Source organism: Leopardus geoffroyi, chromosome B2 (assembly GCF_018350155.1).
Source record: "Leopardus geoffroyi isolate Oge1 chromosome B2, O.geoffroyi_Oge1_pat1.0, whole genome shotgun sequence".
NCBI lineage: Eukaryota > Metazoa > Chordata > Mammalia > Carnivora > Felidae > Leopardus > Leopardus geoffroyi.
This window is the reverse complement of record NC_059332.1, coordinates 94596239-94612524: the sequence shown is the minus strand read 5'-3', so window position 1 is coordinate 94612524 and position 16286 is coordinate 94596239. Positions and strand designations below refer to the sequence as shown.

Sequence of the window (16286 nt, the reverse complement as noted above, 5' to 3'; positions counted from 1 at the left end):
TACTGTAGAAAGAGGACTGGTATAGACGACCAGGGATCTAAGTTGTAGTTTCACCTATGGTTGAGTTAATAGTTCTTACCATCTACAAAATAAAAATCTTTGATCAGATACTCTTCCAAACTATATGAGTTCCTTGGGAATTTCTTAAAATTAGCTTTAAACTTTAGTGTCCCTGGATTGTAAATTTATTTTTTTATTGTCTAGTATCTAGGATCAGATTAGTTCTTTGAATAATGAGACTTAGAGTCTAGTGGTTGCTGTCCCCAAAGTAGCTTCCTCCTAGCTGAAAGAGTTGTGGTTACTGATTTTACTCCTACTAGAAAAGAGAACAATTAGAGAAAATGAGCATGTGGATAAGAGCACTGTTCATTTTAGGTCAAATTGAATAGCTGTCAACAAAAGCCAAACTGAGTGGGTTGATAAATGAAGGTTGAGAGCTAGATAGTATTTTTGGCTAATTAATCCCTACCACCACCACACCCCTCCCCCATTCTCTTATGTTGATATTTGTATTTTTGCCTTACTTCTTTCCATTTTATTTTATTTTTATTTTATACAAAGTATTAAAGTGCTATAGAATGACTTATTTTGAATATTGAAGGTTTTTTGGAGGTAAGAAGTCTAGAAACTTAGAGGGTGTGGTAGGAAGAAGGTTAGAGTTGCAAAGGGAATTGTTTGGAAGAAAACAAAGCAGCATAAGCCTGAGTAGCAGCTGTTTATCCCAGAATATTATGATTTATTGTAGATAATGTGTCCTAAGTTCAATTCTAAGATTTAATAGGTCAGTTTCTTACCTATATAGTAAAAGTATGTTTTAACATTGGGAGAAGTTTTCCAGGTTGTTGAGGATGTAATTCATATCATCCTCTCCATTAAAAACATTTTTTTTAATGTTTATTTATTATTTTTGAGAGAGAGAGGGAAAGAGTGTGAGCAGGGGTGGGGCAGAGAGAGAGAAAGAGAGAGAGAGAGAGAGACACACACACACACACACACACACACACACACACACACACACACGGAATTCGAAGCAGGCTCCATACTGTTTTCCAGTGTGGCTGCACCAGTTTGCATTCCTACCAGCAGTGCAAAAGAGATCCTCTTTCTCCTCATCCTCACCAACATCTGTTGTTGCCTGAGTTGTTGTTAGCCATTCTGACAGGTGTGAGGTGGTACCTCATTGTGGTTTTGATTTGTATTTCCCTGATGATGAGTGATGTTGAACATCTTTTCATGAGTCAGTTGGCCATCTGGATGTCTTCTTTGGAGAAGTGTGTATTCATGTCTTTTGCCCATTTCTTCACTGGATTATTTGCTTTTTGGGTGTTGAGTTTCATAAGTTCTTGATAGATTTTGGATGCTAACTCTTTATCAGATATGTCGTTTGCAAATATCTTCTCCTGTTCTGTCAGTTGCCTTTTAGTTTTGCTGATTGTTTCCTTCACTGTGCAGAAGCTTTTTATTTTGATGTGGTCCCAATAGATCATTTTTGCTTTTGTTTCCCTTGCCTCCAGAGATGTATTGAGTAAGAAGTTGCTGCGGCCAAGGTCGAAGAGGTTTTGCCTGCTTTCTCCTGGAGGATTTTGATGGCTTCCTGTCTTACATTTAGGTCTTTCATCCATTTTGAGTTTATTTTTGTGTATGGTGTAAGAAAGTGGTGCAGGTTCATTTTTCTGCATGTCGCTGTCCAGTTTTCCTAGCACCATTTGCTGAAGAGACTGTCTTTATTCCATTGGATATTCTTTCCTGCTTTGTCAAAGATTAGTTGGCCATATGTTTGTAGGTCCACTTCTGGGTTCTCTGTTCTGTTCCATTGATCTGAGTGTCTGTTTTTATGCCAGTACCATACTTTCTTGATGATTACAGCCTTGTAGTATAGCTTGAAGTCTGGATTGTGATGCCTCCAGCTTTGGTTTTCTTTTTCAAGATTGCTTTGGCTATTCGGGGTCTTTTCTGGTTCCATACAAACTTGAGGATTGTTCTAGCTCTGTGAAGAATGCTGGTGTTATTTTGATAGGTATTACATTGAATATGGAGATTGCTTTGGGTAGTATTGACATTTTAACAATATTTGTTCTTCCTATCTAGGAGCATGGAATATTTTTCTGTTTGTTTTTTTTTTTATCTTCTTCAATTTCTTTCATAAGCTTTCTATAGTTTTCAGTGTATAGCCAAACTATGGAAAGAGCCCATATCCATTCAGTGGTGGATGAATGGATAAAGAAGATGTGGTATACACACACACACACACACACACACACACACACACACAATGGAGTATTACTTGGCAATCAAAAAGAATGAAATCTTGCCATTTGCAACTATGTGGATGGAACTAGAGGGTATTATGCTAAGCAAAATTAGTCAGAGAAAGACAAGTATCATATGATTTCACTCATGAGTACTTTAAGATACAAAACAGATGAACATAAGGGAAGGGAAGCAAAAATAATACAAAAACAGGGAGGGGGACAAAACATAAGAGACTGTTAAATATAGAGAACAAACAGGGTTGCTGGAAGGGTTGTGGGAGGGAGAATGGGCTAAGTGGGTGAAGGGCATTAAGGCATTTACTTCTGAAATCATTGTTGCACTATATGCTAACTAACTTGGATGTAAATTAAAAAATAAATAGTTTAAAAAAAATTATTAGTCTTCAGAGCTCCTGGGTGGCTCAGTCGGTTAAGCAACTCTTGGTTTCTGCTCAGGCTTCGTGGGTTTGAGCCCTGCATTGGGTTCTGTGCTGACAGCATGGAGACTACTTGGGATTCTCTCTCTCCCCACCCATTCTCTCCCTCTCCCCCACTTGCGCTGTCTTTGTCTCTCTCAAAATAAATAAAGTTAAAAAAAATTCTAACCCCCCAAAACCTTGTTAATCCTCTGTTGATTCATATTAACTGTTTATAATTCATAGAAAAAGACTAAATTAAAAAGATTACTTTTTTAACATGGCTTTTTCTATACAGTCACGGTCAGAGAGACACAGCACAGATTCTGCTGTTACGAGGAGCCAAATATCTGTCAGATAAAAATGGAGTAACGCCTCTGGATTTATGTGTACAGGTATGCTGTTAGTGTATATTCTTAGCCTTTTATTTTATAATAGAAATTGAGGTTGGTAAAACCACTTTCCGGAAATGAGAAAGATTTTTATTCTGTTTTGTTCTGATTTTATTCTATTTTATTTTAGCTTTTTTTTTTTAAAAAAAGAATATGATCCTTAAATAGGAACTATGGCATTATAAGAAATATATATTGGCCTTCATCTCAGTTCCTGACACAAGAGCTTCTAAGGCTCCTAGAATCTCCAGGGTGATAAGAATGTCTTTTTTGTACGTGAATGAGATGGCTGGTGGCTAAAAGCCTCTGAAAGCTTCAGCATGGGGGCTGGTTGCCAAGGGAACCAACCATGTGACTATAGGGCAATGTCCTATCCCATTCCCTGTGAGGTAAGAGGGAGTGGAGATTGAGTTCAGTCATCAATGACCAATATCCTGCCTATGTAATGGAACTTCCATAAAAACCCTATAAACAGTGGGGTTCTCAGGGAGTATCCAGGTTGGCAAACACATCAAAGTTGTGGGATGGTGGCATGCCCGGAGAGCGTGTGGAACCTCTGTGCCCCTTCCCATATACCTTACCCTATGCATCTCTTCCATTTGGCTGTTGCTGGGTTGTATCCTTTATAATAAACGGGTAATATTAAATAAGGTGTCTCCCTGAATTCTGTGAGCTGTTATCAAACAGCAAATAGCAGATTATCAAACCTGAGGAGGTGTTTGTGAGAAATCCTGACTTATAGCTGGTTTAGTCAGAAGTATAGGTGGCCTGAACTTGTGAATGGCTTCTAAAGGAGGGGGCGCTCTTATGAGACTGAACTTCGAACCCATGGAGCCCGTGCTCACTCTGGCTAGTTTGTGTTTGGATTGAATTAAGTTGTATGACGTTCAGTTGGTGTCCACAGACAGTTGGGAAATTCTTGGTGTGGAAACCTAAACATACAGTGTCAGACTGGTATGTAGAGGAGACCAGTTTTCCTTTAGGAACTTTTTTAAAATCTAGGTAAGTTTAAATCTATTTTTTTTTTTTTTTTAGGGTGGCTATGGAGAGACTTGTGAAGTATTAATTCAGTATCACCCTAGGCTTTTCCAGACAATTATTCAAATGACACAGAATGAAGATCTCCGAGAAAACATGGTGATGTAATTGTGCTAATAGCTTGTAAAAGAATAAGCCTTATTCATGCTTATCATATATGGCATTTTAGAATGTGCTTGGTAGTTTTATTATTACAAGTATTTTAATAATTCAAATTGTCTGCATTATAGGAAAGTATGAATTATACACTAATAAACTTTGTGCTGATATTTAGCCCTGTGAATCTTCTGTCCTCTGGGTCTTTGGTTTTTGCTTAAAATAATTAGAATTTTCCCCAGAGGTAGGGGAAAGTAATCTAAGGAGGAATATCATAGTATCATTAGTAATCACTAGTTTATTGAGTTTATTTGTAATAGTTTTACTCGTTGAAAAATTGCAGAGTTTGAATTTCTCTTATATTTTAGAAGTTTGGAATTAAGTTTCTGTAAATGAACTTGGTGATTTCTGTATGTTTTCTATTGCTTTTTTACTGGGTAGTTTTGAAAAGATTTTTTGTCATCTTATCTCTGTATTAGCTTTTGTAAGGCAAAATAACTGTAAAGGAGTTGATTTAAACTAGATGGCTTTGGGATACTTTTTAAACTAATAGGTACTTACTTTCTTGATAAAGTTTAATGGATTATTGTGTAATCACATTTTTTTATTTGTAAAAAATTTAGTTACGACAAGTTCTGGAACATTTGTCTCAGCAAAGTGAAAGCCAGTACCTGAAGATTCTAACAAGCCTTGCTGAAGTTGCCACAACAAATGGCCATAAACTGCTTAGGTAAGTGTTTCAAAATATAAGCAAATCAATAGGCAGCAGAATCTGTCGGCTTTGTCTCTTTTCAGGCTTTTCTGGGAATAGTTTATTTTGTTGGATGTTTTTGTCAGTGGTAAGATGTTCTAAAATTTTGCTGACTTATTATTGTTTTGTTTTAACGGACCAGAGCAATCAACTATTACTGGGAAATTTTAGTCTCTCTAGAGTGAAGAAAAATAGGGACTTACTTTGGATTTGGATAGGTTTCTAAAATTTTATAAAATGATAGGTTAGTCATCTAAGTAAAATATACATGAAGAAGAATCAAGGAAATTTAGGAGTCTTTTGTTGTTGTTATTCCTCCCCCAAGAAAATAGTTTGGGAATCAAATCGTGATCTCTAATTTATAGAACTCTGGGTACAGGCTACTGTTCAGAGTCTCAGCATACCTTCATGATGCCTTACAAAGTGTTTGCCCTAAACTGTTCCCCTCCGTTCAGTTCTTTTTTCTTTCCAAAAGACGCTATGGTTTTAATGGCTGATTTTTATGTTCTTGGAGGTAATGCCTTTATATTACTTGCATTTCTATATATGCCTTTTCCTGCAACTTTACATTATTGTATATGGTTAGCTGCCCCAAATAGGAACAAACAGCCACTTAGAAATGGTTAATGTATTTTTTCTTAGCTTATAAATTTGGCCTACTTCTAATATGGATGCTTTTCCCTGGGTAGTTTTCATTTCACTTCTCTTAGTACACCCAACTCTTAGAACAGGTCACGGTCTTATCTCTGTGGTCGCAACTGGAGTTTCTTCCTCCCAACTCCATGATATTTCTATATATCAGCTACATTGTCAAGTCCATTATGTTAGCCCCTTTCTGTCTTCCTTTGGGGTTTTCATATACTCAGACCAGAATCACACTCTATAACATTTATGTAGAAGGATCTTTGCTAGGCCCCTTAAACTTCGTGGTACCAAGCAAGGTTACCCTCTTGTTTTCTTTTAGCCATTAAGTCTTTCTTCAGTTCTACTCTCTATACTATTTGCTAATTCTTTATAATTCAGTTTCTAACTTTGAGACTACTTAAGATTCTTTTTATGGGATTCATTGAATTTCACCTTTATATAATGTTCTCATTTTATTTAGTCGTTTCCATTAATCCATTTATTTGATGAGGGCTTTCTGTGATTCAGACATACTAAAGGCATGGCTCAGGAGTCTGCCAGACTCAGGTTTAAATCCAGATATCACTATTACTGTGTGATCTCAGCAAGTGACTGTTTTGAGTTTCCCTTTTTCATATACCCATCCGTCTAATACATACTTTTGAATGCCTACCATCCCCCCAGGCCATCTGGTAGGTGATTGTGAATAAAACAGACAAGATCTCTCCCTGTATTTAATTTACAGCCTAGTCAGGATTTTGTTTCCTTATTGGAAAATGGTAGTAAATATCTTCTTAATGAATTGTTATAAAAATTCAATGATAAGATACTGTAAAGTGCCAAGCATAATGTTTGGCCCATAGTTGAGATGGTGATGATGATTATATAAATGGAAAATGCCAGAGATAATGATGATTATTTTAAACACCCTGTTTTCCTATATTAGAAAAATGTCCTGTTTTTTTCTACCTAAATCTTTTGTCTTGTTTTTTGCTTTTCCACAGTAATGAGAAGGCCTATGTTTTTTTTTTGTTTGGTTTTTTTTTTTTTTTAATTTTTTTTTCAACGTTTATTTATTTTTGGGACAGAGAGAGACAGAGCATGAACGGGGGAGGGGCAGAGAGAGAGGGAGACACAGAATCGGAAACAGGCTCCAAGCTCTGAGCCATCAGCCCAGAGCCTGACGCGGGGCTCGAACTCAACGGACCGCAAGATCGTGACCTGGCTGAAGTCGGACGCTTAACCGACTGCGCCACCCAGGCGCCCCAAGAAGGCCTATGTTTTTAAATGTTTATGGTTTTAAGTTCACCTTTAATACTTACAACCAGACACTAAGCTAAGGAGCATTGAAATACATTATTTTATTTAAACCTCACAATAATTTTGTTATTTAGGTAGTAATTTCCATTTTACATGGAAGAAAACTGAAGTTAGCAACCAAGCTAATACATAGAAGAGTGAGGATTCCTATTCTCATTAATAGAGAGCAGATTCTGGGTTCCAATCTAGCTCTTAAAAGTAACAGGGAGAGGGGCACCTGGGTGGCTCAGTCGGTTGAGCGTCGGACTTCGGCTCAGGTCATGATGCCGCAGTTCGTAAGTTCAAGCCCTGCGTTGAGCTCTGTGCTCACAGCTCAGAGCCTGGAGCCTGCTTCAGATTCTGTGTCTCCCTCCCTCTGCCTCTTCCCCGCTCATGCTCTGTCTCTCTCTGTCTCTCAAAAATGAATAAACATTAAAAAAAAAAAATTAAAAAAAAAAAAAAAGTAACAGGGAGATGAGTGGAACAGAAGTATGGTAGGAAAAAGAGGGCCATGGCCAGAACGAGTTTTAACGTTTATTTATTTTTGGGACAGAGAGAGACAGAGCATGAACGGGGGAGGGGCAGAGAGAGAGGGAGACACAGAATCGGAAACAGGCTCCAGGCTCTGAGCCATCAGCCCAGAGCCTGACGTGGGGCTCGAACTCACGGACCGCGAGATCGTGACCTGGCTGAAGTTGGACGCTTAACCGACTGCGCCACCCAGGCGCCCCCAGAACGAGTTTTAAAACTGTTTTACTAAACTGCAGTGCCTCACCACCTACAGTGCTACTTTTCAAATGCTCTATGAAATCTGCTAATTATGGCCATTTTGGGGCTCTAAGTATCTTTTTCTTTTATTTTTCTAAATGTTTATTCATTTTTGAGAGAGAGTGGGGAGGGGAAGAAAGGGGGACAGAGGATCTGAAGCAGGCTCTGCGCTAACAGCGGCAAGATCATGACCTGAGCCGAAATCTGACGTTCAGCCTACTGAGCCACCTGGGTACCCCTAAGTATCTTTTTCTTGAGATTGGTAGTGAGTATTGGTTATTAGAATTATATTAGAATTTATTGTGTTGTTTACTGTTTTGGGAAGTCCCGTGTTTCTCCTTTACTACCTTTACCTGACACTGTTACCACCCTCGCCAGTTGTGTGGGTTCTTCATTCCCCACACCAGACAATTCTTTTTTTTTTTTTTTTTAATTTTTTTTTTTCAACATTTATTTATTTTTGAGACAGAGAGAGAGAGCATGAACAGGGGAGGGTCAGAGAAAGAGGGAGACACAGAATCCGAAACAGGCTCCAGGCTCTGAGCTGTCAGCACAGAGCCTGACGTGGGGCTTGAACTCGCGGACCGCGAGATCATGACCTGAGCCGAAGTCGGCCGCTTAACCGACTGAGCCACCCAGGCGCCCCCCCAGGCAATTCTTTAAACACCAGCTGGTGTACAGCTTTTCTCAGCTTTGAAAACTATCCATCTAGAGACACATCAAGTCTCATAGGTTAAGGACTCTTTCTTACGAGACTGCTCCCACTTTCAGATGCCAATTCCAAATAGTAAATCCCCAGGTTAGCCATAACTTCTGTCTGACTTCACTACAAATTAGAAGTTCTCATGACCTCCTTCCCCTTGGGTTTGGTTATTTTTTAGAACAGCTCACAGTATTCGGGGAAACACTTATTTAGATTTACCAGTCTATTAAAAGACACAATAAAGGATGCAGATGATCAGCCAGATGAAGAGATACAAAGAAAAAGGTATTGGAGGATCTCGAGCACAGGAACTTCTGTCCCCATGGAGTTGAGGGTGTCACCCTCCTAGTATGTGGACGTGTTCACTAATCTGGAAGTTCCCTGAACCCCATAGTTTTGGGCTTTTTGTGGAGGCTTTACCCTGTAGGCATGTTGATCATTAACTCCATTTCCAGTCCTTCTCCCCTCTCTGGATAACGTGGGGTGGGGCTGGAAATTCTAAGCTTCGAATCGTGGCTTAGTCTTTCTGGTGACCAGCCTCCATCCAGGAGCTCACTAAGATTCACCTCAGTAGAACAAAAGACAACTGCTGTCACCCAGGAAATGACAAGAGATTGAGGAACTCTGTATCAGGAACAGCAGTCAAAGACTAAATATTAGAACAAAAGATGTTCCTAGTGCTCTTATCACTTAGGAAATTAGGAGGGTTTTAGGAGCTTTGTACCAGGAACCAGGGGTAGAGACCAATATATATGTTTTCTATTGCCTCACAGCTGCCAAGGTAGAATAAGAGGGTCTCAAATACAAATTACTCCCTCCTGAGGGTTTATGTTTCATGGTACTTTTGCAAATTGTCTCCCTTTTGTTCATTAATTTATAAATCATTTTATGCTTCTTAACCCACAATGGGATATAATTTTGGCCACTTTAATAGAAATTTTAATTAAGAAAACTGATTCAAATATATATTTAGTGACAATTGAGATGTTAATTAGCTTACTTTTGAAAAAATGGATAGCCTTTTGTCTAACCAATTCTGGGAATATTTACTAAAGATGATAAATATGTACTTAAAAATTTTTTTTAATGTTTTTTAAATTTATTTTTGAGAGAGAGAGGGAGGGAGGGAGGGAGGGAGACACAGAATCTGAAGCAGGCTCCAGACTCAAGAGTGTCAGCCCAGAGCCCGACACAGGGCTCGAACTCACAAACCACAAGATCATGACCTGAGCCAAAGTTGGACACTCAACCAACTGAGCCACCAGGGTGCCCCTAGATAATAAATATTTATTTGCAGTCCCTTTTGCACATAATGTGTTTGACTAAATAAGTGAATTATCTTACTTTCTGTATACTTACGATTAAAGATAAAGATAGTTATCAATGTGCAAATGAACAGAGAAATCACAGCTGTTTGCTTAGTAAGACATTGAATGAAAGTATATTTTCACATGTAAACCAAAGGTAAGTTCATTGATAGGGCCTTGATTTAGGAAACTAATGTTAAAACTTTTATATTGAGACCTTATGGCTTGGGAAGAAATTATCATTTTATGATCAAGTGGAGAAAGATACGATGAAGTTTAGATTTTGTGATATTTTTGTATAATACTAAAGATATTTCACTTGTTGTAAAGTGAAAAATAACATTTTTTGAATCAGTGATTCAGCTTGGAAGAATTTTAAACTGGTTGTAGTAATATAAAATTATTAGATAGTGTTTATAATTGAGAGTCATATTCAGATTCCATTGTTCAGAAAATACTTCTTAAGTCATGAAATGTTTCCTAGATCAGTTATTTAAATATTTAAATGTATAGTAATTTTGCAGAGGAAAGTCAAATTCACCTCTTTCTCATAGAAAAATTTGAGAGTCATCATAGTTAACTTTTCCAATAGTCACAACACAATAAAAGAAGGAAGTAGTTTCAGCCAAACTACATTTCTGTTTTGTCAGTCTCAACAATCTTATGATATAAAATTAGAAACACTTCCTAAAGACAAATACATAAAAATCAATACAAAGTTACTGAAACAAAAAATTTTGTTAATATGATGTAGGTATCCCAGTTCAATACAGTATGGATAGCAGTAACTGTCATATTTTACTAACAGTTGTAACTGATAGCTAATTTTTATTGAATATTTTTAACAATTTAATAATTCTTAGAATGAGAAACAACATGAATATTGAAGTGAAAATGTCAGGAAATTTTGGGTTCACATGTCACCAGCAGAGAAAATACGCTCTAGTTGGCACTTACACACTGGAATTCTTAGAAGTAGGCATTTGCTATTTCCACATTACTTATGCATTTTATTTATTTTATTTTATTTTTAAGTTTATTTATTTTGAGAGAGTGAGTGGGGGAGGGGCAGAAGGAGACGGAGAGACAGAATCCCAAGCAGGCTTTGCACTGCCAGCACGGAGCCCAACACGGGACTTAAACTCAAGAACCGTGAGGTCTTGACCTGAGCCGAAACCAAGAGTCGGACGCTTAATCAGCTGAGCCACCCACTCACCCTACTAATCCTTTTAATTATTATTATTGACGTATGGTTGACATACAATGTTGTGTAAATTTCAGGTGTATAACATAGTCATTCAACAATTCCATGTTACTCAGGGCTCAACATGATGTGTATAGTTACTATATGTCACCATACAGTGTTATTACAGTATTATTGAGTATATTCCCTATGCTGTACTTTTCATCTCCTTGACTTTTCATCTCTATGAGCTGGGTAAAATACACTTGGGAGAATTTAGGGTAAGCTATGATAATTAATATATACAATCATAACCATTCTGCCCAAAAGTTTATGTAACTCTTTACTTTGCTTTTGTGCTACCATTAAAATACAAGATAACTGATGTTAGAGATTCCAAATTAAACAACCCCCTGAACAACAACAACATTTTTTTTTTAAAGACCTGCCACTAGTTTCAATACAGATTTAGCCTAACTCCTACAATTTCTCTATAGAAGAATAGTTGATTGATATTTGTAATGATGAACATTTCCCAGGCACTATAAAATTATGAAGGGCTTTTTGATTTGTCAAAGAAGGTTTATATTATATTCAGTATTGTTAATTGGATTTGAGTTCTTTTTTTCTTCACAGTGGTGTGTATATCCTATATTTATGTAGAGTCATAAGACTACCATTAGAGAACTGCCTTGATGCTGATATTAACTTTAAGGTTATTTAATTTGTAAGTGTTCTGCTATATGTGAACAATTGGTTACTATTCTGGGGTGAGGAGGGGAAATGAGGTTATGGATAGAGTAGAAAGTTCAGCTTCTACAATAGAGTTGTAGGTTGACTTGAGAACATAATCAACATTTCTATTTCTCTGAAATGTCCTCAGAATTCCTAAGAGTCCGTTTAATTTATAAATATACTTTTGGAAGTGAAAGTTAGAGATTGCTTAAAGTTGATGCCTCAAGAAACCAACTGTTGGTGCTTTCCTTCATATTTGTGCTTTGATTATTGGTTCTATTCTGGTTGCTTAAACATTAATAATTCATTCATATGCAATCCAAATAATGTATAGCAACTTCCTATTAAACAAAGCATTCTGTTCCCTATCACAATAGGAAGGAACTTTGCTAGTTATATTAGGAAACAGATGATTAATGTGATGAAAATGTTTTAAATTAATTATTTTAAGATGTAATTTGTTTTATTCCACCTAACCTGTTCATATTTTAACTTTTATTTTCAGCTTGTCTAGTAATTATGATGCTCAAATGAAGAGCCTTTTAAGGATTGTGAGGATATTTTGTCATGTCTTTCGAATTGGTCCATCCTCTCCCAGTAATGGAATCGATTTGGGCTACAATGGGAATAAAACTCCAAGAAGCCAGGTGTTCAAGGTCAGAAAAGTATATGATGTTGTTAATAAGATAGACAAAAAAGAGATGAATGTGACAAAGCATGCATTCATTAGTCAGAAACCTCATAAACTAAGTTTGGTTCATACTCCTATCACATTTTAAGTTAGACACACATTTCTCCTTTCATCCCTGTGTAATCAACAGCAATTCTTAAGTGGTAAGCTTTCTGTATTTTTCTTACAAGTAACATTTTAATTCCATTAGTGTTGTATTCAAAGGGTAAAGATACTTAATACTTAAATCTACTTTTTTAAATTGGATTACAGGTTTTAAATGTAGCAATATGCAGCCATCATGCTTTTTAAAAAATTATTCAGAAGTAAAGAAAATAACTAGTTTTCTTTTTTTTCCTTGTGTCCATTTTTTTTAAAGTTTTTATTTTAATTCCAGTTAGTTAACATACAGTATTATGTTAGTGTCAGGGGTACAATATAGTGATTCAGCAATTTCATACATCACCCAGTGCTCATCACAAGTGTCCTCCTTAATCCCCATCACCTATATAACCCATTCCTTCTCCCTACTCCCTTCTGAAAATACCTGGTTTCTATTTAGAGGTTATTATTGCATATTTTCAGAAGGGAGTTAATGTGTGTGTCCATATATGTGTTTTAAAAGTAAGTTTACTTTCATTTCCTGTGTTTACTACCAATTAATTCCTGGGATCACTTCAAGGAAGAATCATTGAGATATTTTCTTTTCTCTTCTTAAAAATTAAAAAAAATATATTTATTTATTTTGAGAGAGAGAGAGTACAAGCAGGGGAGGGACAGAGAGAGAGGGAGAGAGAAAGAGAATCCAAGCAGGCTCATCAAAGTCAGCGTAGAGCCTGATGCAGGTATCAATCTCATGAACTATGAGATCATGACCTGAGCCAAAATCAAGAGTTAGATGCTTCACTGACTTAATCACCCCGGCACCCTGAGATATTTGCTTAAAATATTTGTATTGCTTCAGCTGCTTCCTGTAAGACCCAAGACAGTGTTGCTACCTAAGTTAAAGTATAATTTTATGAATTAAGCAAAATGAATGTGGCTATAATTGTTATTGTTAAGACTTTTTTTTTCTTGAGGCGTATTTTTAAATAACTCAGATTTTGGACAAATGTGTAACTTTATAACTGTTTTCATATTAGCTTTTTAAAGGTAACTTATCTTAAGAAATTTTCATGGTACAAAATTTGCTTTTGGGTTCATGAAGGTTTGTATTTCTTTAAATATTTTGAGTATTTCTTTTATATTTTGAGTATAAATATAGGTTATCTATCCAAAAAGTGATATAAACATTTTTATTTGTCACTTTCTAAAAAACTAGTTATGATTGACAGCTTTACTGTCTGTAAAATTTGAAGTAAAACTAATGACCAATGCTAAGTGATTCTTTTCTTACATGGAACTTTTTGGGCACCTACAAATAAGTGCTTTGTAAGCATTTTGACACTGGTGGATTTTAATAGCTAAAATAGGTACAATAGGCTTTTAGAAAGATGTGTGTAAGGGCCTTGCATCTGTTTGTGTTCTTCACTGTTTCTAAAGAGTTAGTGCAGAAAAGAGTTTTCATCTGTTTGTGTGTGTGTGTGTGTGTGTGTGTGTGTGTGAGTGTGTGAGAGAGAGAGAGAGAGGAGAGAGAGAAAGAGATTGATTCTTATTTTTTTTCCTTTTTTTCCCCTATTGTGCCACCTCCTGGAAGAAGGCAGTTATACAACTTTTTGTAATTCAAATTTTGGCTTTTCACATACCACTTCTTCAATACTAGTTTGGAGTCATAAGTTACTATCTTTGTAAAATTTGAATCTAAATATTGATCCACTATTTTGTCAGTGTTATTTTAAGTGAGTTTTACTGCTTAAATAGTCACATTACATGCAGTTGTTCTTAATGTATTCTGGTATGGCTTGTGCTGATTTAATTTTCTGCTTATCCTTTCTACTTACCTATAATGATGAATAGAAAATCAAATCAGGTATAGATAAAGTCACTATTCTCCAAATTGGGTATAGATTATATTCACTATTGTCTGTTTTTTTGTTTTTGTCTTTGTTTTTTTGGTTTTGTTTTTTTTTTTTTTTTTGGTTAAAATTTGAGTATGCCATGTGTTTGCTAATGATCAGAAAATAAGTATGTGTTAATTCGTAGCATCTCTATAGGAATTTTGTACTTGATTTCAAATGTTAGTTTCCTATCTAACCAGTCAATACTGGTATAACAGAGTAGAAAAGGGTATCTCCCTGGTTTTCTTTGAGCTTTTCTTTTGTGAAATCTAAACTCTGTTTTGATTATTATATCAATGACATATATATTACAAAAAGCTCTTTTTTTTCTATCTTATTTCATTTATTAGTATCTTTTTTTAAGGGATTGTTTTATGCATCATTGACAACTGCTTTTGCCTTGACTGTTTTTTTTTTTTTTTTTTTAATTTTGACCTTACACTTCGGTAAAACATTTTTATTACAAAACTACCTACGTTTTTAAAAACATTAAATGTTACTCTTAAAAATTTATTAGTCTCTTGACATATAATTTTATGAATTATATTTTATGGCTGGAGGATGACAAAATGATGCCCTCCCACTTACAAGGATAAAAAATAGAAACTACATTGTCATCTATTTATATAAAATCTTCTGTTCATTGTGGGGTGATTCAGAGTTGTAAAGATCATAACCATTTCCTGAGTTCCTGCTATGTTAGACTGGAAAATACCATTTTAATTTTTACCACGTTTTGTCTAAGGTAGCCATTGATCCCTACTTTCCATTTCATTAACTAGGTACTCTAACATGTCACTTTATTGTTAGGATTAACTAATGGGTTTTCCATTACAAATGAGTGGGTTTATAGGCCATGTGGTTTTAGTAGGTGAAATTGTTTAACATCCTGTTACTAGTTTTCTGATTTATCTTAGAAAACTTTTAAGTTAATCTTAACACTTAGCCATTTTTTCAGTGTTAAGAGATTTTTATCTAATGCCTTGGGAACTTCGGAGCATCTGAAGGAGAAGGTAGTTATGTTTATTGAAGCAGTGTGAACATGGGGAAGACAATTTAGACTTACTGAATCTTGATATGCTCTTCTTTTGTGACTAGTAAGCTGTGACTGTTAATACTTACATAGAATTGTAATTGGGAAAGTTTGGAAGCTGAGAATGATTGAGAAACTTTTAACTTCAAAATCTTATATTTTGGATTGTAACATTTGACATTGTCAAATTGAGAATAGTGAGACTGTACTGTTAAATTTCAAGAGTGTATTTTAAGATACTATTAAAGAACTTAATTTAGTAATGCTTTCCTGTCAAATTCATATCTCACGTTGGTACATGGATCTTAAATTTTTAAAAAATTGTCCAGCAAGTTTGAGACTATATACTATAGCTTTGAAATAGAACTTAAAATGTTTTGAAAATTATGTATGCTTGTCAATAATGTGAAATGAAGCAATATTTCACGATGGCGAGATCTGCTAATGTTTTCCATAGTCATTGATTCATTTTTCAGTAAAAGTTGATACATATGGTGCTTTATATCTTTATTTTTTTGGTGCTTTGTGTCTTAGCTAATGTTTTTATCATTATTATTTATGAATATAGAAAGCATCATAGATAAGGCTTGAAATTGTTTATTTTTAATTTTAAAAATTTATTTTAATCCTTTTTATCTGTGGCTAGTACCACAGTTAGAAATTAAAGTTATTTTCACAGTACTTTTTTTGTTGTTGAGGCATGAACTTTGTGAACAGATCTTCGAAGGAAAACTCTGTAGGTAAAAATACCTTGAGGTTGGGATTTAGTTTTAATACATATGTGAATGAAGAAAAAAAAGATACGAAAAAGAGAAGAGTAAAGAAAGGCCTAAGATGACGTAGTACTTCTTTTTTCTCCTCATTCTCTTTTAATTTTTGCTGTGTTCCTTTATTGAAACTCTTTCTAGACTATCATTTTTACACAGATATGGGCTTTAAAAATTATTTCTGGATTATTCAAAACTTGCCTTTAATTTTTACACATTGTCAGTATTTAAAAATAGGATTGTTGGGTGCCTGAG

At 35.5% G+C, this 16286-nt stretch overlaps 1 protein-coding gene across 7 annotated transcripts in view; it reads left to right on the top strand.

The window, feature by feature from the left end:
• HACE1 (HECT domain and ankyrin repeat containing E3 ubiquitin protein ligase 1) overlaps positions 1–16286 on the top strand; it is a 122408-nt gene that overhangs the window by 42905 nt on the left and 63217 nt on the right. For all 7 annotated transcript variants that reach the window (XR_006717436.1, XM_045499156.1, XM_045499159.1 and 4 more), the window contains 4 exons: positions 2967–3063; positions 4096–4197; positions 4818–4924; positions 12070–12220. Coding sequence is in view for 6 of the 7 variants with exons in the window: in XM_045499156.1 (XP_045355112.1) it covers positions 2967–3063; positions 4096–4197; positions 4818–4924; positions 12070–12220 (457 nt within the window). In the remaining variant the exon portion in view is untranslated. The remainder of the gene's footprint in view (positions 1–2966; positions 3064–4095; positions 4198–4817; positions 4925–12069; positions 12221–16286) is intronic.